Raw genomic sequence first — 23574 nt, forward strand, 5'->3', positions numbered from 1 at the left:
CGACAGTTGTCCGGATCTGTGAATTTCCGGCCAGACAGACCAGCTACCGGAAAAGTCTCCGAATTGGATCGAGGTTTTAGCTACCCCACCATTGTCAGGCATCCCGAGCGCGTTCCCGAAGTCGGAATCGGCAAAGATAAACCCGAACCTTGCTTTTTCGTAATTTTCTAGTGCTTAAATAGGATTAAAAATCCATAAAATATTCGTGGTAGCTTAGAAAATTACGATCCTTTCTGCAATAGCTTAGTAATATTTCTAAGGACCGCGGGGCAGAGTTTTATAATTTTTAGAGCTTATTTGAGCAGTTTTTGCAAAAATGATCAATTATAAGGACTAAATTGAAATTTTACATATTGTGATGAATGATTGATTTGATGGGCCCAGGAGGGGCTGTGTGATGTGATTGAGTTGTGGATATATGGATTGTGGATATAGAAGTGTGTTTTGAGCCCTTTTGCAGGTTGGGTAGGTCCTAGGTATAGGGGAGACTCTGCCGGATTTTCGGCACGACTTAGGACGTATTGGGTCTTTTCTTGATTTGTATTGAGTCATTTGTATTAAATAATTGTAATATAATTGTCAGGTGAGCCGGGACAGCCTTCTTCCTCTGCCCAGCCGCCACAGTGATTGCAAGTCAGTCTGTGAGTAAAATATTAATTTTAATTGTAATTTCGATATTATTATATGTCAGCATGCCCATGCATCACTTATATGCATATAATTATGTAGTTAAACTCTAGGCACGATTCATGTTGCATTGATAACTGTTAAAGTGCCATGAATGTTGTTGCGGTAATTTGGAGCAGTGTGCGTGCGTTGGCGTGCGTGTGATGTGGTGTGGACTATGGATAGGACGGGTAGTCACGGCTTGAGTTCTTCGCTGGGACCCGATCCTTCGAGGGGTAGTCACGGCTTGAGTTCTTCATTTGGGACCCTCGATTTGGTTATTAAGTGGAAGTCCGAAAGTGAGTTCTTCATTGGCTCCAGTTTGGATTTAAGAGAGCTGTATAGGGGATCAGCTCCCATATATTATGATTGATGTTACAGGGTGCGTGAGTGCTCCAAATTTACTTTTTTTTATGTTATGATGTGAAAATGTTGTTGATGTTGCATTTCACTCTACAGGGTGCATTAGTTTTAGATAGTTATAGAGATTATGGTTAAAATTGATATTTTACTCTCTGAGTCGAACGCTCACTCCTGTTCAAAAATTTTTATAGGCCACAGGAGGATATTTTATTCTGGGTTAACCTGCTTTTCTACTTCGCAGGTTATTTATCAATATTTGTGTAATTTTATTTACTCCTAGAATTTCCGCATGTGTTAGAAGTATTTATTGATTATGGTCTGTAATATTATTATCATGTTGGACCTGTAAACGTATAATGATATGCATGTTTGATGGATTGGATGAGGGAGCTGAGCTCCCATTTATTATTATGAGGATATGAGTATGTGGAGGGTGAGCTGAGCTCCCCAATTGAGTATTTATTGTGTTTACAGGTCGGGTGAGTCGAAAACTCGCCGTTGGAAAGTCCATTTTATGGCTGGACTCTGTCCGTTTGTTTTCTTGATACTGGGCCCAAATGGGCCTTAGAGTTGGGTTAATGAACAGTTAGGCTTACTACGGGCCTCGGGGGCTTTAGGCTGGCCCAGGTCCTAGTGCCGGTCCGGCCCATAGGTTGGATCGTGACAAATACTTTGTATTTTCTGCCTTACCTTCTTGAGGCTTTGAATAAAATCATCTTTCTAAATATATATATATATATATATATATATATATATATATATATAGATTCGGGAGTTAGTTTGCAGCATCTTGACAGCCAATAACATTTCAAACTCCACATTTTCACATAATGATCTCATTGATTATATTATTTATGTTTGCATTTCGAGATACTATTATGTGTGAAATTATAATACTTTTTAAGAACGTGCTCGTATTTTAATTTACATTTTTATAAATATCATGGTATGTATTTTTCTTTTTAAGGATATTATTAAGGTATGCATTTTAATTATGTTGATTAAGAATATTATCATTAATTTATTACACTTATTTATGAATTATCTTGATAAATTTATAGAAACAATATAAGAAATAAAAATAAAAAATAAAATTAGTCAAAAATAACATCATCTTTGCGAAGATTATTTTAAAAAAATTAGAAATTTTGACAGATTACTGACATGCTATTGAGATTTAATGACATCGGAAATTTGTTTGATGCTCATTGAGATTCTGAGCAAATATTCACAACGATCTATTACTGAAACTTTTAGCGACAAAAAAAAACCAAAAATAGAAAAAAAAAAAATCCTTCGCCAACTTTTTTTAGTGATAATTAGTTTGCAATCTTAAATAAGATAATATTTTTCAGGCCAAAAGGAAAAATTTTATATGCCATAAAATATAATCAATAATTATCAATGAACTCGTATTTTATGAGTAATATTAAAAAAAAAATAAAAAATAAAATTTTAGAAAGTTTAAAAAATTTAACCTACCACAAAATATTATTAACAATGACCAACGAATTTGTTTTTAGCATGTAATATTGAAAAAAAAATAACAATGAAATATGCGTCGCTAAAATTAGCGGCAACAATTTAATGTTGCCAAATTTAGCGACGCATGAAAATTTTTATTGTAAAAATTAGCGAGGAGAGTATTAAAGTTAAATTTTTTGTCCATTAAAAATTCGTCACTGAAGCTTTAGTGACCAAAAAAAAAAAAAATCAAACAATAGAGAAATCCTTGGCTAATTTTTTTTCAGTGGTGATTAGCTTGTAATCTCAAATGACAAGAATTCTCTCAACCATAACCCTAAAATTATTAGATTATTCTGTGCCCACAGAAAGAAGTAAAATCCAAAGATATGCTCAGACAAACTAATTTTGTTGCATAGAAATATGGTTACTTTTCAAGTTGTGCCATTTATACATGTCTTTTTACATTTGTTTTTTTAATTATTATGTACTTATTTTTCTGGTACAAGTATTTGTTTTATTCAAAAATATAAACAAGCATTTCAGATTTTTATTAAATAAATATTTTTTTTAAATGATCAAAGTTTAAAATCTCTTAAAATTTGTATTTAAGAACTTAAATTTTAAAAAATAATTTTAATATTATGAAATTAAAATTTATTAATTATTAAATTATTAACTTAAACTCTGTTTGATTTTAGAAAATATTTTTTTACATTTTTTTCGTATTTAGTATATTTAAAAAATAAATTAATAAAAACATATTTTCTTAAAAAAAATTATTTTTAAAGAAAATAATTTTTTATTTTAAGAAGAAATGTCATTTTTTACATTTTAATAATCTTATTAAAATGTAAAATTTTTCTTATTTAAGTCTGATTTATCATAAATTTGACATAAAATATATGATTATAAGTTTCATATATTTATATTTTAAATTTATAATAAAAATTTATCTAAAAAGTGACACATATTATAATATAAATATATATATTATTAATTTAATATTATAATTAAATAATAAAATATAAAAAATATTTATAAAAAATATTTCTCTATACAAATTATTTTTATAAAATAAATGAAGTTTTAATATAAAAAATATATCATAAATTAAATCAATCACTAACGTAGAAGGATAGGAGCATAAGAATAAAGATGAGCACTACACCAGAAAAGAAAACCATTACCATATACCAATAGTGGCAGAGAAAGAGGCCAAAGATATCCAGAACCTTTCACACCATATTTATAGCGACCCATTACAAGCCAAAACACCAATCATCATTTTCCATCAACCTTCTTCTACGACTCTTTCATAGACATGTTGCTCATCCTAAGCTAATTAAACAAGCATTCAATATTTGACCAAAAAAAAAAAAGTAGCATTCAACACTATAGCTAAAAAAAGACCATGGACAGACCACCAATGAAATATAAAGAAGAAATTAGAGACAACCATAGATTGACCAATTTCTAGCTTTGAATCCTCCTGAAGACATCAATACTGAAAGAAATCTGGAGATGCCATGATGGGGTGGTTGAGGTAGATCAAATTAAGTGGGTTCATGAAGGTGTCAGCAGCAGCAGCAGCAGCAGTTGATTGGAGATCTTCAGTTTCAAAAACCCTATTGCTTGTGTTGATATAACTGAGGATTTCATTTAGGGATTCAAGTCTTTGGCTAAGTTCCACCAACTGAGCCCTTAAAATAGAGTTCTCAGCCTCAACATTCAAGTAGTGCTGGGTGGTGATATTGATGCTCGTAAGGATTTGGTTATTGTCCTTCCTCAGCTCTGTCACTTGGGACATCAATTTATCCAGGTGCTGCTGTTTTTTCTGCCTGGATCGCCTTGCAGATTCTCTGTTGGATTGCATTCTCTTCCTTTTTCTTTGATCCATCAAGAGCTGGATGTCCTCTTCAGAGCCAGAGTTGTGAAGCAGAGAGGAACCTGATGAATTTCCACTGGAGGATGGCATATAGAGATATATACTATATATAATTATATATTTACACCAAAATTACGGCTAATAATCTCTACAAAACTGAGATCTTGATCTTACCTTAATGACTTGAAATTTGACGCAGGACCCAGGAGCTAATATAAATTTGATGGGTAATCAATATAGCTATATATATGCAACTAATATACTATATTAGATACAGGCAGAGAGAACAAGTTATTATTGAAAACACATAGAACCAATAAAGGAAAACAACAGAGAAAGATTGAACAAGATGGGTCCTGCGCCTGAGAGACGAATTGATCATAAACCCGGAACGGAGGATTTCACTGAGAACTGGAGACATGAATCTCAAACATTAAGATAAAAATATGCAGCATCAAGATTTAGAGAGACAGAAAAGGTTTTGTATTTGGCAAGGCAGCAGCCAGAGATCTCTCGGCTGTCAAATGGAAGAAGGATTTCAAGCCTTTGACTTTATGGGTATTATCCCAAAGATTCACAGCAAAAAATCCAGAAAGCAGCCAAACCCACAAAAGAAGGGCACCGAGAAAAACAGTTTCTGACGTGAAACCAACAGAACCGCAGCCCTCAGGGAAAGAGCTAGAAAAAGCAGGAAATTCTTGGGGAAGAGGAGAAAAAAAGTGAAGAGGATAATGAGGGAATTGGTGAGGGAATTTATAGTACAAATGGGAAGAGAAGAGTGAAGAGAATGAGAGAAAACAAAATTAAAAAAAAAAAAAAAAGGGCAATGGGAAAAAGGCAAAGGGCATAGGAATCTCCAATGGGAGTCGTTCAGAGGGGAGAGGTGATTAGGCATGTGGGGTTGAGTAGAAATTTCCACAACCCTCCTGTTCCAACTGGTGAACAGAACATTTAATATATTAGGGTTATTTTATTAAACTCTACCATAATTAAAATAAATTATAATTAAATATTTATAATTTGTAAATAATAAATTTTCTTTATCAAAGATCAATTCTTTATTTATTCATATTTTTTTGAAATTTAAAGTTATGGTCAGAATTATTATTTTTTTTTTAGCTCACTTTCATTGCTAAGCACCAGAACCAACCGTTGGCGTACAGTTGCTTTTTCTAACAACTTGCAGCCGGAGGGAATCCTGGGGGTAGAAGGAAGGAAGAGTTTAAAATTAGATTAAGGGTAATTTGGACATTTTATGCAGCACATGCCAATCAATCAAACTCGGATCGGAGGAGACGGGTCAATTTGGTTAAATCATCAAAGTTAATTAATTTGTCATTTTATGTTAAACTCGTAATATTCTCTCTATTTACCTTCTTTATAAATTAATAAACTTTAATGACCAAAAAATAGCTTTATATATGCAAGCAAGAGAAAAGAAAAGAGGAGCCTGAGAGCCTGCATGAACAAGTGGGAGATGGGAGTGAGACTATTTAAAAAATGGAAAAAATATTAAATAAGTCCCTATATTTTCAATTAATGGTTAAATAAACTCAAAATTTTTTTAATGAATATCAAATAGACCCAATTTTAATTAAAAACAATTAAAATAGTAATTTTTCTATTTTTTAAAAATAAAATAACCATTTAGTATTTTTAATTTTTAAAAATAATAAAACAATTTTTATAAAATTCAAAAATAAAATAACTTAATATTTATTTTTTTATTGAATTTATTTTAATTAAAAATAATATATAATTTTAATAATAAATAATATTTTATCATTAAAAATAATATTTTATTATATAATAATTTATTTAATTTTATTTAAAAAGTACAAAATTTTATTTATTTATTTTAATCGAAAAACAAAAACAATACTGATTAGAGTTTGAAAAATTAATAATACTCTATCCATGAACATTAATTGATGCTGCAATCGTTTTCAAGATTATATGATTGTAAATTTTCCTTTCAATTGAAGCTAAACGAAAAAAAAAAATCTCCATCTTATTTTTTATTGATTAATTTTTTAAAATGTTTTTAAATATAAAAAAATATAAAAAAATATTTTTAAAAAAAATTAAACGAAGTCCTAAATAATCAAGAAAAATGCTAAGTTATTGAGATGCTGACAGAACTTGAAAGCAGCACTGCTGTGGTGGTGGGCGGTGATTGTTCCAGTGGGAGTGGGGGACACAGCTGAGCTGAGACCACATCCTGCTATATTCTTTCGTTTCCCTTTTTCATTTGTAACAACAGAAATCTAAAGGTTTCTTGCCTGAATCTCTTCAATGGAGAGAAGTGGCAGACAAAAATTAACTCTCAGATTTGTACGGTAAATTTCTTTATTTTTTTTCTTTTTCAGTATACAATATTTATTCTTTACTTTCACTGTACCAAGTTAGATTTGGGGGATACCCATGTTAAGATCTCACATAATTTAGAGTACCAATAAGCTAGCTTTAGAAATTGAGTTAAGTCCTTCATCAACCATTGCAGCAGCCACATGCAGAAGATTTCTGCCATGTGGGTCAAATAGTTTCTTCCTCTCTCATTCCTGGAGTTGCCAATTTGACCAGACGAGATAGGAAAAGCAAAAGCTGCTTCGTTTTATTTTTCTTCATGCTATTTCTACTTTCCTAGAGCCTTCCTTTGCTTCTAGATCTCATACAGTTCTTAATTTTTTGTAACTTTATTATAATAATAATAATAATAATAATATCTTATTTATACACGTGCATACACAGGATTAAATATTGAGGGCAAAATTATAATAATTATATAATTATTATAATTAATAAAAATTTATAATTGACACCTTTATTAAATAGTAATTAATATTCATTATTTTTGTATAGATTATATATTTTATTAATTTTAGATAGATAAATTTAATGAAAAACTCACAAATGATAACTAATATTTATTGTAATATTTTTTAATTATTAATTAAGAAATTAATTTGCAGAGAATTTGATTTAAAGTTAACTATTATAATAAATAAAGACAAATATTTATACATAGGAAAAGTTAACGAACGATTCAATTTCAATTTAAAATTATAAAGGAAACCGAACAATTAACCAAATCTAACGGCTTAGAGACGTAGGCCTCTAGAGCTCACCAAAGTGATCATAATTTGAATGGAGTTGAGGTTAAATTTTTTATTAAGGGTTAATTGCTTGTCTTTTTCTCTACCCATATGTTGTTGTTTTTCAATGGGCAAAATCTTATACCAAACTTTTTTAGAAACTCAAAATTATATTAATAAAATTACCTAAAACTTAGATGATGCATCACGAATATAAAGTTATAATAAAATTATTATTATATTGTATATTTAATTATATTATTTGATAATGTTAAAAATTTAATGTAATAAAATAGTAATTATATAATATAATTAATTTCATTTTAAAATAATGTAATGATTATTACATATTTCCATTGAAAAATGAATGTGACCAATATTACTTATTTTGATTTTTTTTATTTATTATCAATACTACTACCATCATCATTATTATATAATTATCACTGTTATCATCATTACTTAATTGCTATCACTGCCGCCACCACCTGGTCACTACTATTACTGCTATTCTTGCATTACCGCCGCAACCTAACCACATTGTTGCCACCACCAACTCTTGGTTACCACTAATACTCTATCATTAATGATTGCAATCATTACCACTTATTAGTAACACCATAGATAAATTAAATATTAAAACATAAATTTATATTATATATTCATTAATTATATTTTTATTTTGCAACTAAATAAAATAATGTAATGATAATAATTACATTATATTATAACTTTGATTTTATTATATAACTGATTATCGGAGTGTGCAATTTTGGCTCCGGTTCGATTCAAAATATGCCTAGAAATAGGAATCAAATTGAAATTTCAATACGATTCTGGTTCAATTCTTTGTTATTTCGATTCTGATTCAGTTCGTGATGGTTTTGATTTGGTTCTTGATTCTTAAAATAATTTTATATAATTACTTCCTTTAAAAAAAGATATTTGAATTAGTATTTAAGTTTTAAATTGGATTATTAGTACATAATATATCATATAATATATCTTTTAGTCATTTATAAATTATATAATCCTTCATTATAAATTGCACATATAGTTTAGGATTAAGTATATTATATATTATATAATATAGTAGTATATCATATAATATATATTTTAACTATTTATTAATTATGTAATATTTAATTATAAGATATAAATATAATTATAAATTAATATATATATATATAGAATATAATAGTATATTTATAATTAAGAATTATAAGGTAATTTAATGTATTTATAACTAAAACTATCAAGAAAATATAGAAAAATGAAATATAATATTATGTTATATTTAGTTCATAATTAAATAAATATAATTATATTAAAAGTATATAATATATCTAAGAAAAATAGAAAAACATATGTCTAAATTCGGTTTTAGGTTTGATTCTAGTTTAATACGATTTTAGTATAATTTTGATTCGGTTCTTAGTGAAAAACGAAAATCGAACCAAAATATCAAAATAATTTTAATTTGGTATGATTTTTTAGTTCAGTTCGAGACCCCAAAAAATCGTGCACAACCCTGATTGATTATATTACATTATATTACACTCTATTAAATATATTCTAAATACAAACCTGAGCCAATAGGTCCATTTCACACATCCAACCTAACATCAAGAAAGTTAAGTAACAAACCCCGTTTAAAGAACTTAATTAAAGTGGTTATCTGTTTTAGACTTAAACACACACACACACGCTATATATATATATATATATATATATATATATATATATATCTCTCTAAAACCATGAGTGTGTCTTTTTTTGTTCCTTGGGCAAATTCTATGATATTTGGAAGATGGAGCCAATGAGACAAAGAAAAGAAAATATATTCAGAAAGGCATGTTTTTAATGGGTGCATCAGCCAAACTAAAATATAAAGTAATTTTTTGGTTCATTTTTGCTTTTGCTTAAAGTTCTTTTATGCTTCATTTTTTTTTTTATCTTGGTTTTACGCATTTATGCTTCTCTCTAATAATAATAATAATAATAATAATAATAATAATAATAAAATAAAACATGTGTTCATAAATTAAAATTGTCTACCATATATATTATTAATGTTTTTGTTTCATATTTACTTTTTTTAATTATATTTTATATATTGTTTAATATTTATACTTAATATATTTTAAAAGTCAATTTACGCATATCAATTAAATATTTTTTTCTAAATAATTTTAAAAATAAAATTTCAATTTTATATTAAGCGAAAGTAACAGTAATAAAATGACATTCATAAATAATAAAATTAAATAATATTTATGAATTTTATTTTTAAAATTTTATTTATTATTTTTATAAATTTAAATTTTTATGCTTTGTATAATAACTAATAAGTTACTTATATATTTAATTAGTCTATTATTATTAATAAATTCGTATTTAATTGATAATATTAAAAAAATAAAAATAAAATTTTAAAATAAATTACCTACAAGAATATCATTCATAATTACCCACAAAAACATTCGGTTGATCTTCCCCCCTCTATCCTCTGTAAATCATAAAAAGTATGAAAATTTCACATTATTTTTTAATAGAATAAAAAGAAGTTGGCTTCTCTATGGGAAGCCACTCCCCAACTTTGATCATTGTGGCATAGTCATCATGTAGGTCTACTTTGGCCCTATTAGTTTTTTTTTTAATTAATACAATTTTAAAAAAATAAAATTAATTTTAAATTAAATTATAATAATTAATAATTAATTGAAAAAATTAATAAAAAATAAATTTAAATTAAAAAACTAAATAAAATTAAAACTTTAAATTAAATTTAATTTAAAAAATAAATTAAAAAAATGAAAAAAATGTATCTACAAAATATTGTAGTTGATAATTACCTATGATAATTTCTTATCATCCGTAATTCCAACAACTTTTTTCATCAGCAAATTAAGCGAAGAAAACTTTTTCATTGGTAAAAATTACTTATGTATTAATTTATAAAAAAAAAATAATTTCATCAATAATTAACCGATAATCTTAATCATCAATGAAATATAGACATATTTCATAGTTTTTTTTTTTACAATTTTTTTTGTTATATATATAAAATGTACAAGTTATAAATAATTAGGATTAAGTGAGGAAACAAGAAAAAACAATGCAGTTTTCTTTTCCTTTTTTAAGCAAGATTAATTTTACTATTATCAAGGCTCCTAATATGACAAGTTAAATTAACACAAGTGTTGACTCACATCGATTGGGCATAAGGCAAATATGTTAAATATTAAGATTTGAGCAATTCTTCCATTTAGATAGCTTTTGGGATTAAAATAAGTTTGATTCATTTTCTTTACGTAGTATAGTCAATCCTTATCTTTGTATTAGGCAATCCACAAATGTTCAATCCTACAAATTTTACACTCTAAATATTCATATCTGAGCGTGAGAGATATATCATCCCATATTGATTAGTTATAACCTTCCTATAAAAATTTAGACAAACTTTGACCTTAAGTTAACTTTTTGAGGTTGAGTTAACCTCATTCCATTTTCTCTACACCAAAATGAACTATCTCAAAGAAATCCATCCCAAGACTTGTAATGTTATAAGTAAAAAAGAAAAATATACAAGCCCACAAGAACAACAAAAACAATAACCTTGAATCGGTGCACTTGAATAATATATAACTAAGGAAAAATTCAAAATTTCCAAATTGGTAATTACAAAGCCAATTTGGAATGGAATATGGATAAGATCACTTTGGAATGTGTGGCCTACATAGCTTTGATTATTTATAATATTAAAATCTAATGTATTGCATAGCTAATAGCTACAGCATATTACTATATCAGTTAGTAGCCCACCACCATTGTCGATGTATATATATGCATTAGAATATTCGGGTGGCAAAAGCATGTCCATCACATACTCACATATGCATGAGGCTTTTGTGTCGCAACTTTAATCTATTTAGTAGGTTTTTTTAAGGGATTAAGACGTCAATTTCTTTTTACATTGCTACATGATATTCGTATACTTAATAATTACTATTTTTTATATTAAATTTAATTCTCTCTTATTTTTCTTTTAAATATATTATTATTATTATTATTATTATTTAAGTGATAATTTCCTTTAAAAATTAATTGTCAAAAAATATTAAAATAATATACAAAGTAATTATTTGTATATTAAAATTAATATAAGCAGCAATTTCCTAGTTGTGTATACAGGGTTTTTTTTTTTTTTGTTATCTTCCAGAGATTGGGTGTTAATGTATGGCGCTTGTTACTTAATTATGCCTCAAATTAATTATTTTTATTCCATTTTTATAAAATTTTCTCTCAAGATGAATCCGAAAATTTCCTTTGCAACCACCTACTTAAGCATACCTTCATGGCGAGATAGCTTAAACCCATACCACCTTTCCTGCTTTAATCACAAATCAAAATCATTATAGTCCAAAAAAGCACATAATTTTGTGACGGTCTAGTTTAGTTTGGTAGCAATTATTCACCTAGCATAATTAGGTTTGAGTTCTCATTTTCTCAATTTTTTTATTAAAAAAAAAAAAAATTCTCTCATCACATGTATGGACTCTCTCTCTCTTTCCCATTCTTGGGGGCATCTTCGCTGGATTCTCTCTCTTTACAATTGGTTCTTAAAGTTTTACTTAAAAAGATTTAGCCTTATTGAATTGGCTTGCAAAACTAGAATAAACACGGGTATGCGTGGAGGAGAGGCAGTAAAGTATATAGATACAAGACGATAATGGATTATGATTTAAGGATGGCACAAAGTATATAACAATCAAAAAGATTGTATACCAGAGAGAGTAATTGGTGGTTTTTTTTTTTAATATATATATATATATGAAATCGTGACCTTAAGAAAAAGTTATTGTTCTTCGTAAGCAAAGAGAGAAAACAAGGAATACTATTGGGTAACATTAATTGACAGGTTTCATGCTTTTGATATGGAGTGAGGACCTAACCTTTTAACTTATGTTATATATATATTTCTTAATTTCTTCACTTCCAACGTAAGAAAAGTGAGAGATTGTAAATGGACATCATCCCCATTATAAATTACAAAGTAAAAGAAAAGGAAGAAAAGACATCAACGTTGGCATATCTCATCTGATCTTATTATGATTCTTTATTTTCTAATTTACATACACTTTCCATTCTCTCACACAACTTGCAATTGAATTTCCTCCTCAAAAGAGAGGAAAAAGAAAAGAGTTGGATGAACCCAGTGAAAAACACTATAGGACTATATATAGACTGTATTATCATGGAGATTGAAAGGATATTTACCTAAAAACATCAAAGATAACCTCAATAATTGTTGAAGGACCATAAAGTTCTAATATGCTTACTAGATATTGGTCATGGTGGATAGGAATATGGCTAATGTGTAGTGGTCCCTTTAAGATATCAATAACACAAAAGAGAACTACAAATTAAATCCATGCCTGAAAGTTGGGTCTCATAGGGTTTGCAGCTTGGGTGGAAAAGCTGGTTTTATGCCGATAGGTACACATGGGAAGATCTTGATAGGTTAGTTCTGAACTAAGGCACTATGGTCTAAGATTCCTTGGGAGCAGGTTTCTCCCGCTCTACTGGAGCAGGGCACCCTTTATAAAAGCGTCTTTTTTTTCCTTTTGTTGTGTGTAATTTCGTGGTTGAAGTTGCTGAGCTACAGGTCCCAAGTTGCTTAGCTACCTTGCTTTTAATCAATGTTGGGCTATTCTATTGGGTATCGTCCAACACCTACAGAATGTATATTTCTGTTTGTTATTTTGGTTTCTGTCCATTTATCGATCAAATGGTACATCAACTTGCTCTGTAGAATACTAAGGTTGTATACATCACGTTGTATAAAATCTTATTAGGTCTTATCTAAAATGGATGGAAAATTCAAGTGTATATACACTCAACTAATAGAATTGTACTAATTAATTCCAAAAAGAATAACGCTCAGACGAAAGAAAAGAACACTTTGATTTTACCAGGAATGCTTCCTTGTTAGAGTTTAGATTATTGACTATATTTTATAGAGATAAAGAATAAAATTTAAAAAAAAAAATAATACTTCCTAATTTTTTAAATACGATAAATAATTTTAAATAAAAGAAAATTTTAAATACGGCACATAAAAATGAAATTATAAACTAACAAGATTTAGTTTGATGGTATTAAAAATAAAATTATATATATATTCACCAAATTAAAGTTTCAATAAGTGGCAAAATGATTAACGTTCCATAACTTCAATATGCCCATGAATCTCTGATTCTTAAATTATTGGGATCAAAGGTTGCTGGGGTTGGGGAAGAGGAAGACATAGAACAAGTGAACAAAAGTGATAATGGTGATCGGTCTGTAGGGTTAGATGAGATACGTAGCAATGGGTCCATTAATTTCAGCTTTTTCAAAGTGACCCCAAAACAATTATTATACATATACTACTATTCATTTCCAAATTCCAAGCACTGATTTTCATATGCTTTTTTCCTTTTCCCATTTCTTTTGAGTGCTTTTTTTCTTTTTCTTTTTATTTGTCTCACAATAAAATTATTTAAATTAAAAATAAATTTAATTTACTCGTTTAACATTTTTTGAGTATAAAAGAAAAATAGATGAAAATGTAATTTTATTATTTTTTAACCTGTAAATCTAGTATAATAGATCAGAGGAATTTTTATAAAATAAAATTAAAATTTAAAAATTTTTTAATAATAAATTAAAATTAAGATACGAAAATGAAATAGAAAATAAAGACTATAAAATTTACCATTGATTGAACATAGGCTTAACTTGAGAAATACGCCATTACATGGTGACATGAGAGTAGACGCTTTTAAAATCAGTCGAAAATGAAATTTAGTCTTAATTTTCGAAAACTCAGTCGATGATGGCTGCTAATATCAAAAAATAAATAAATTTAGAATATAAATTCAAATTGAATGAATTATTATTATTATTATTATTATTATTATTATTATTTGCGAAACAATACAAAGGAAGGTGAGATCATAAATAAATTTTCTTAACCTATCATGCATAATGGGATAAATTTTAAGAGTTGTCTCTGAATTTTACAAATTATAACAAAAAATATCTAAACTAAAAGATGTAATATGAAATCTTTTTAAATTTTAAAATTTTACACGGTAAAATTTTTCTAATCATCAATAATCGATTTATAACTAACACGTTGATGTGGACAATCCAGCAATAATTAGACAATTATTGTTGTTTTTTAAAGGTAAAGTCCCTTCCGTCAGCTGGTATATATTTAGCGGTTCATTGTTCTGTATGATTGAGATTCTTTCACAGTTGATTTGTGAAGAAAATTATAATTGATTTTGTCATTTTTATATAAAAGAGAGAGAACTATCCATGCCATCCCGCTCCAAATTGAATAAATCGATTATTAGAAGTTAAAAGGTTTTTATTATGTAAAATTTCAAGTTTTTATGTTATATTTTTAAGTTTAAAGACAATTTTATTATAATCCTTAAAGTTCAGGCATCACTATTAAAATTTATCCTGAATAATGTATCTTTCAAATAGCATGACCATAGATCTGCTATGTGTTATAGTCTTTGGTGAGTTTGTAGGACGAAACAGTTGACAAGTCACAGACCCATTTTTTCTTTTTCCAAATCAGCCATGTGAAATACTTTAATGTGAATGACAAAAGCATCCATCAATTTTCACCTTTGAATTTTCATTATCTTCTTTCTTTACGGCTCTAAAACCTTCAAAGATGAACAAAATCTCAAAAAGCAGAGATAGGGTTTACTGCATTAGAACCCCATCGTACGTGCATGCAACACTTTAAAGTTATAAGGCTAAGATTTACACTAGAGGAGCAGACGTACGTGCTTATTTCTTTCTTGGTCTGCATATATCATCACCAAACCCTTTACACTTCCTATATATGAGTAAGAGATTTCTTGCTTATTTCTGAATATTTTGCCTTCGCATTGAAGGCAACATCGTCATTGATTTGAAGATTAAAAAAGCATGCTTTGCCTGCCATATTGTAGCCATAATTTAAATCCATGCAATGCATGGAGGCTTTTCTTTTCTTTTCCTGTGAAAATTCAACTATATTACCTCAACAATATTTTTCCTTTAATTTATTTATTTATGTATATTTTAATCTAAACTGAACTAATCTTTTTAGTATATATATATTGTGTTTTTTTTTTCCTGAATATGTATATATATATATATATTCATTGACGGGATAAGTTAGTATTAATTATTAAAATAATGTAATTTAAAAAATTATTTACAAATGAGTGTGATTTTAAAACTACTTATAAAAATTGCGTTCACTTTAAAGAATGCCACTTTAAAATGATGTAATGTAACATTGTTTCAAAAAATATCATTTTAAATAGTATTTTTTTAGTATTCTGATATGATGTGACATCACTTAAAAATGTATTTTCAAGTGATATTTTCTTAAACAAACACTAATTTTATAAATAGTTTTAAAATTGCATTAAATTTGTAAATAGTTTTTTTTAATCACATTATTTAATCCAATAAGTTAATTGCTCTATTCTAGCTTATTTAAATAAAAAAAATCTATTTTAATGCACTGCATATAAATAAACTTCACTTCAAATAATTTTAAAAATACATTCTCTCACATAAATTTAATACATTTATATTATTAAACATAAAGTGTTTCCAACAAAATAAAAGAAAATAATGTCCATCCTTATTAATATATATTGAATTAATCTTATTAAGTATATCTATAAATATATTATTAAATTGATTTTCAGTTTAGCAATCAATTTACCAGTTAGTTGCTAATTAACTTAACAATCAATATCATTGCAGCTTACTGAATTAATGGATTAGCAATCGATTTGGCCGATTACTAATTCAATCAGTTGAGCTTAAACCTAACCACCAGAAAATGAAATTTTGATAGGAATCAATTTTAAAAATATATATCTGAAAAAATGAAAATGAATGCAAGTATGCAGATATGCCCCGACCAAAAGCCAGATTCCCTGATATATAGCTAGCTTTTAACATGGAAGCGAACCACGGCCATCAAAATCTTCAGAGAATAAGGGCAAAAAACAACAATACGTATATATAAAACATTGATGGATATTGATCATGGGGTGAACTGTGAAGGGAACCTAAGTCCATTAAAATAATAAAATTTGAGAAAGAAAAGACATTTACTTTTTCAAATTCTATCTGTTAAGACAATTTTTATTTGATTTCAATCAAAATTAGACGACAAGAATCACATTCCTGGCTAGTTGGTTGATTGGATTAATATTAATAATTCTTCCTTTGCTTTATCAGTGTTTAAACGAAAATATATATAATTGGAGCATGGATCAATATCATTGTTTATAGATTCATGCATTTAGCCTAACTATCAGTAAAACCCCAAGAAGCTTTTGTCAAAGGAGTCAAAATCTGCTGGCTGCTGTTGTCTTTGATGTCATTTCTAATATTTAGGCATGCACTAGTGAGAAAAATTCTCTGCAAGCTGACAAAGTTTCAATTAAACTTTGTACTATGTTATGCTTTTGATTTCTTTTTTCCGTGACCAACCAGCAAATGAGAAGTTTCCCATCGTAATACTGCCTTATTAATTAAACACTTCTTTTTTAAATAAGCAATTTTAGAAAGAAAAAAAAAGTTAGAATTTAAACTTAAATTAATCTTTCTGTACTATGAGATATATAAAATTAATCTTTCTGTACTATGATATATATATATATATATATATATATATATATATATATATATATATATTAGAAGCAAAGGAAGGGAAGCAAAGGAAGGAAAGCAAGCTATACAGCACAGCTCCTAGGAAAAGCAACCCCACAGCTATCTTGCAGAAGATAAACTCCTAAGCCAGCAGGAGAATGCTCGAAAAAATCAACATCAAGAGGAAGAGTCTTTCCCAGATTAGCAAGTCAATCAGCAGAGTGACTCCTCTCCCTATATACATATGAATACGAACGTCCCAGTCTTTATTGAACATATTTAATTCAATATAATGTTGTATTATGGAATTATCATCATAATAAATTTAGATTTTAATTTAATAGCATATAATGATATATATAAATCTCGTAATGTAAAATTTTGAACAATATTTTCATACCAACACTTTCATACCAAAACTTGCATCATTTATAAAATGTGCTTAAAAATTATTAAAATCTAAATTTCTTCAATTGGATGGATGTTTTAATTGATTGCATGAACTTGCGCCCCCATGGCCTTTGACAAGGATTGCTTATTTTACGCCTGAGGACCTAAGTTGGCCTACCAAGTGTGATCAAGAGAAGTGATGATTCCGCGAGTCTAAGCATTATAAGAGCCTGAGCCTCTTCTCTTCATCAATGGTCACCGCCAGCTTCTCGTGGAAGAATCCTTTTTTTTTTTAGAAAAAAAAAATTTTCAAGAGTAGGAGACATTCAAGCTCAAATTGACAATCGAGGCAGTAGATAAAGATTGCTTATTATCGTCTGAGGCCATATAAAGACTCCAAGATCATCATAAATTTTCAAACACATAAAACTTGGTAGAAAGCATTTATACAGCACCAAGCCACCAACATATTCATGCATATCTGGTGATGTAAATGGAAACAAAGCAAACATGTCTATATAGTAAATGGTTGCATGAGTCATTTGTAAGCTAAAATGTTCAGCTTGGTTAATTATCATGACAGTAACAATACATTTAATTATTCTAACGTACAACAAAAGTTTTCCCATATTCTTACAAAGGCACACCTATCTACAAACTGAAAGGGCCACATAAATTTCAGAGCTGAAGCTCATTAATTAGCCCCTAAAACACAAGTTAGTCAAATCATGCATCAATGGCATATCTGACTGATGCATGCTTCATTAAGATTATTAAGGGACAACACCGAACATGAATAATAAAAAAAAATAATAATAACTAAATATTACCACCAACAAAAACTTCCTTAGTTTAAAGCAAACTATCGGTCTCAGGTGCCTCTGAAGAACTAAAGAACAAGATCAGGCACATATCTGCCCATTGGCTGTACCTACTTCAGGATGGTAATGGAGGATCTCCTTCCACATCATCTCCCGTATCATCTCCTCCCCTAAATCCTCATCTATGTCAAGATCAATAGGGACCTGTGCTGGAGGATTGCTGCTGGGATCATAAAGTGGGGACATGTAAGGGTGTTGGAGTGCTTCAGTAACAGTTATTCTCTTTGATGGATCAAAAACAAGCATTTTCCCAAGCAGATCAATAGCCGAAGGATGAGCATTAGGGTAAAGGTGAGAAAATGGGGTACCAGGGGAATATGGAAGTGACTTAATGTATTTCTTAGCCTTAGGATTATCAATGAATTCAAGATCCTCCACCCTCTGGCTGCCAAGGATGTTGATGATAAGTTTAAGTTGGTTGAGACACTCTGTGCCTGGGAAGATTGGTTTCCGGCCAAGAAGCTCTGCAAAGATACATCCAACAGACCAGACATCAATGGATGTCCCATAGTTATCGCAGCATAGGAGTAGCTCTGGAGCTCGATACCAGCGAGTCACTACATACTCAGTCATGAACTGGCCCTTGCCATTGCTAGTACGTGCAAGCCCAAAATCACAAATTTTTAGATCACAATTTGCATTGATAAGTAGATTCCCAGGCTTCAAGTCACGATGGAGAATGTTTGCTGAGTGAAGATACTTCAAACCTCGAAGCAACTGCACCAAGAGGCATGACTTCATTAAAACTCATAACGCCTATTCACCTAGAGAATAACAATAATAATAACAAAATGCTTGTCTCAAAAAGAATAACAATAACAAAATGCTGAACCATGACAGACCAACAGTTAAAACGCAGAACAGACACAAAGAGTTTACACGTAGTTACAGTATATAACCATATTCAATGGACTCCATTTCCAGAAAATAAGCTAATTGCAGCATGAACAGGACAAAACACACAAAAGGTAACTATGGAAAGCTACAATAATGCAAAAGCAATTTCACCAATTTTAGTAGAAGCGAAAATACCATTGGGAATTGGAAATTATTGGAGGCCTGAGGAGCCATTAAATGCAACAGCATTGATCATCTCTTAAAAACAAATAAAAATGCAAGAAACCTGAATGGTAGTCTCTTGAAATCCAAAAAATGGGGATAAGAACAACATGTTAGTATGTAATCTTCATTAGAGTGCAATTGAAAGATGTAATGAAATCATTTACATCTGAATCCAGCAAATCCACAAATGATAGACACAGTTAACCAACATAGAAAGACAGCAGAACTTCCTGTACATCCACATGCCCCTCGAAGATGGATGATATAACCATCAGAACAAACTCTTGAGACTCTAATTAACTTTTTGATAGAATCTATAATACCATGACATTAAAAAAATCATGCCCAAGATTATTCCTAGCAAGATTCCACCATAACATGTGTTCTGGTATAATATTACATAGATTACTTGGATTGTGCACTTAAGAATAAGAAAAGAGCTAAATAACTTCCTAGAAAGTAGAAAGGTAATCCATCTTGAACATGTTCCCCCAAATGCAATCTCAGATTTTGTATCTCTCATAGTGTCCCTCATTTTTAAACATCACAACTAATCATAAAAACCAACAGAAACAGAGATCGTTCTCTATCAGTATCATTCCTGCAACTAACTTGAAAGACTTTGTCTTTTAAGTGCCAAAGCAAAAGAATCTAGCTTAATATCTATAAGCAAGTCGTTGCCTTGGTGGAGTGCTAAGTATAGTTCTCACAAATTGTATTGAAGGCATTATTAATAGACACACTATTATGACAAGAATATCTCGTATAAAAGCATATTAACAATGTTATCCTGGTTAACAGTAATACTTTTACAAAAACCAACTAACCAAGCAAATTAATGTTCTCATGTTAATAAGCACACTGTTACAAAAAGAAGATCTGATAACAGTAATGCTTTAACAGGAAAGGTCAGTAAGAGGAAAAAGTCAAGAATTCACATTGCAGCAGCCATAAAACATTTCCACGCAAGTTTTTAACAAAAACCAAGCAAACTCTTCTACAAAACGTTTCATCAACTAGTTTATATTACCATAAAAGCAAGCTACGATAGAAACTGCTGTGCATTAACCTTGTCCTTTTTAAATTCGACTACATCTGTTTGATAAACATTCCTTTCACTAATAGCTAGCATATAGATACCTGGAATAGGAAGTATTGGCAGTGATCATTAGTAAGTGCTTGAGAAGACTTAATAATTTGATGCAGATCTGTATCCATGAGTTCATACACCAGATAGACATCCTTGAAACTTCTCCTATGAATAGGCATCATTACATCCTTCAATTGAATGACGTTTTCATGACGAAGATGCCGAAGAAGCTTCAGTTCACGTAAAGTTCTCAGTGCATCAACACGATTTTCAAAAGCATTGTGTATTTTCTTGATTGCAACTTTCTCCTTGGTTTCTCTATTCACAGAGGAGCACACAATTCCATAGGCTCCTCGGCCAATAGGTTTTATGGGCACATATTTCGTATCAATCTCAAACAAGGTTTTCCACATAGAAAAATAATGCTTCCCCTGAATTCTAACTCCATCTGGTGGCTCAACGGGAGTCGCCATTTCGTGCAAGCTATTAAAATGAAAATCGATGTTGAAATCAAAAGCATTACAAACTGAACATACTGATACAAAACACGAATTGGGAATTCATCAAAACCAAAAATGACCAATTAAATCATAATGTAGCATGTTAATATGGAAAAATCTCCATTAAAAAGAGGCCTAACCATCACATAAGATCAATTCAAAGTCTTTAATGGAGACACTGTATCGAGACTTTCTAATCATTTATGATTGGGTCAAAAAGCACCTTCAAAGAAGATGGATTTGTACCTATAAAAGTGCAAATTGATTCTCAAAGCAAACATCAAATTTCCAATGCATGCCCAAAGGCACCGTTAAAATTCCTAAAACTTAAATTATTAACAAAAATATATGATAATTTGCAAAATAGGAAAAATCATAAAGTCCTTTTTCAAAAGGGAAGGGGGGAATAAAGAACTTACCTTTGTTCTCCTGAATATCTTCCTTATCCAAATAAACCAACTTCACAATCCGCTACCCACATCAGAACTCATACCCAAACTCAGCTAAAAATTCTCTGCAACAAATTCAAAGTTTCTCCAATTCCCAACAAAAGAAAGCCATTGCTTCCCCAAAAAATCCAAGAACCTATTTCAACTGGCCCATTTGATCACCGGAGCTCATCCAGAATCCAGCATCACAAATTCTCGCTCTCCGTGAAACTAAAAGGTTAAGAAGCTTGGTATTCAATCTGTTGCAGTGAAGTGTTTGTCAACAGCGGTGAGATCTATGAAATTTCGCAGCAATCATGATCCCTTATCTCGTCGCGATCAAAGTAGAGTGCGAAAGCTAAAAAACAAAAGCAAATAATAATAATAAAAAAATTAAGAATAATGTGGATATTTTTCTGGCTTACTCAATATATATATATATATATATATATATATATATATATATATATATATATATATATAGAAGAATGAATCCATGTTGGATAAGGATTACTCATTTAATAAAATTATAATTTCATAATATAATTTCTCGGGAGACGGCGCGCAGAGTCCGTTTCTCTCTGGTAACGACAATTTTTTTTTTTTTATAGTAATTTCCCTGAACGACGCCGTTGCACTGAATGATTTCTGCGTCCGTCACCGTCTGTCGTTTAATGGAAAGCATAGTATTCACGGGTTCTTAAGATACGAACTATGGCGTTCCCAAGGTCAGCCAAAATATTTTGGTCCAACCAATCGCATAAGTGCTTACTATCATTGACTCTTTGGTGCGCCATATTTCGCACACTTGAAATATTTTTATATTAATTTAATATATTGTTTAAAATAATTATAAAGTATTTTTTAATTAAATTTTGAATAATAAAAAATTTTCTTAATTTTTATCAACATGATTCGCACTTGATTATTTCTTAATATTTTGAAATAATTATGTGAAATTAATTTATAGTTTTTTATAGAAAATATATGCAAATATTTTTGTCAACACATTCAACGCATGTGAATGGTTTGTCTTGTTAAGAAGGAATGAGATAAGGCTAAAGAATATGGGCAAGATAAACAAAGAAGTATCTAAGAAAGAGGTTAATTTCAACTGCGCAAGAAGTCAGCGACTTTCACGCTGAACTCGAGTAGGGTGCCAGCAAGCATTCAGTCGATTCGATTCAAAATTAAATTGATTTAAAAATTATATTTTATATAAAAATAAAAATTAAATTGATTCAATTTATACATATAATCAAATTGATAAAAATTGATTCAATTCAGTTTAAATATTTGGTTCTTTTATATTAATATTTCTTTTTTCAAAATGTAGAGTAACCACCCAAATCAATTCCAAATAACTATCCAAAACTCAATTTTCATTAATATAAACTCAATATCACAATCATCCAAATCAATAATAAAAGAAACATTACAAATTGAACAAAATAAAATAAAATAAAAAATAAATGAAAGAACACTGCTGAATCTGTGAAAAAAACTGCTGTATGGATCTGTGGCGCTAATGTTATGGCTCTACGGGCAACAGTGTTGGGCTTTAAAAAAGCAACATGCAGAGTTGAGACCAAAACAAAAGAGAAATGAAGGGCAAGAAAAATTAATGGCGCAAAGAAAAACAAGAGGATAAGAGAAATTAAGGAAGGTGAGTGGCACTAGTTAGGGAAGAAATAAGGAGAGAATGGTGGAAGAGGTAGGTGGCTGTCAATTAAAATTGAAAAAATAAATAAAAAAAAGGAAAATGTGACTGCTGGGTTTCAAGACCAGTGCCTCTTAGTACTTAAACATAGACTTTACCTTTAAGCTATGAGAAAGGAATGTGCAGATATAGTCTTTTAATTAACTTTTATTCGGTTAGGTTCAAATGAATTTTTTCTCCTCAAAACTGAATTGAATCAAAATAATCAAAATTTTTAAAAATCAAAATCAAACTGAATTAAATTATTATAAAATACAAATCAAATTACTGAATTAAGAGGGCTTAGTTCAATTTATTT

General features: G+C 29.3%; 2 protein-coding genes across 2 annotated transcripts; both read right to left on the bottom strand.

The window, feature by feature from the left end:
- Positions 1-3659: 3659 nt before the first annotated feature.
- On the bottom strand, positions 3660-5197 carry LOC110632454 (bZIP transcription factor 44). Its single transcript, XM_021780693.2, has one exon. The coding sequence runs from the start codon at positions 4469-4471 to the stop codon at positions 3995-3997; it is 477 nt and encodes a 158-aa protein (XP_021636385.2). The 5' UTR covers positions 4472-5197; the 3' UTR covers positions 3660-3994.
- Positions 5198-18136: 12939 nt separating this feature from the next.
- Positions 18137-21985, bottom strand: LOC110632446 (mitogen-activated protein kinase homolog NTF3). Its single transcript, XM_021780682.2, has 3 exons — positions 21548-21985; positions 20679-21111; positions 18137-19193 (listed from the first exon to the last, which is right to left on the bottom strand). Exons 2-3 carry the CDS (start codon positions 21099-21101, stop codon positions 18498-18500), a joined length of 1119 nt encoding a protein of 372 aa, XP_021636374.2. The 5' UTR covers positions 21102-21111; positions 21548-21985; the 3' UTR covers positions 18137-18497.
- Positions 21986-23574: the final 1589 nt, after the last annotated feature.

Source organism: Hevea brasiliensis, chromosome 2 (genome assembly GCF_030052815.1).
Source record: "Hevea brasiliensis isolate MT/VB/25A 57/8 chromosome 2, ASM3005281v1, whole genome shotgun sequence".
Classification (NCBI taxonomy): domain Eukaryota; kingdom Viridiplantae; phylum Streptophyta; class Magnoliopsida; order Malpighiales; family Euphorbiaceae; genus Hevea; species Hevea brasiliensis.

What these genes read in the sequence shown, in the direction of transcription:
- LOC110632454 (XM_021780693.2), bottom strand. Translation starts at nt 4,471, where the DNA reads ATGCCATCCTCCAGTGGAAATTCATCAGGTTCCTCTCTGCTTCACAAC.
- LOC110632446 (XM_021780682.2), bottom strand. Translation starts at nt 21,101, where the DNA reads ATGGCGACTCCCGTTGAGCCACCAGATGGAGTTAGAATTCAGGGGAAG. An exon ending in GCCAATACTTCCTATTCCAG is followed by an intron (nt 19,194 to 20,678) that starts GTATCTATATGC and finishes CTCTTGGTGCAG; the next exon opens with TTGCTTCGAGGTTTGAAGTA.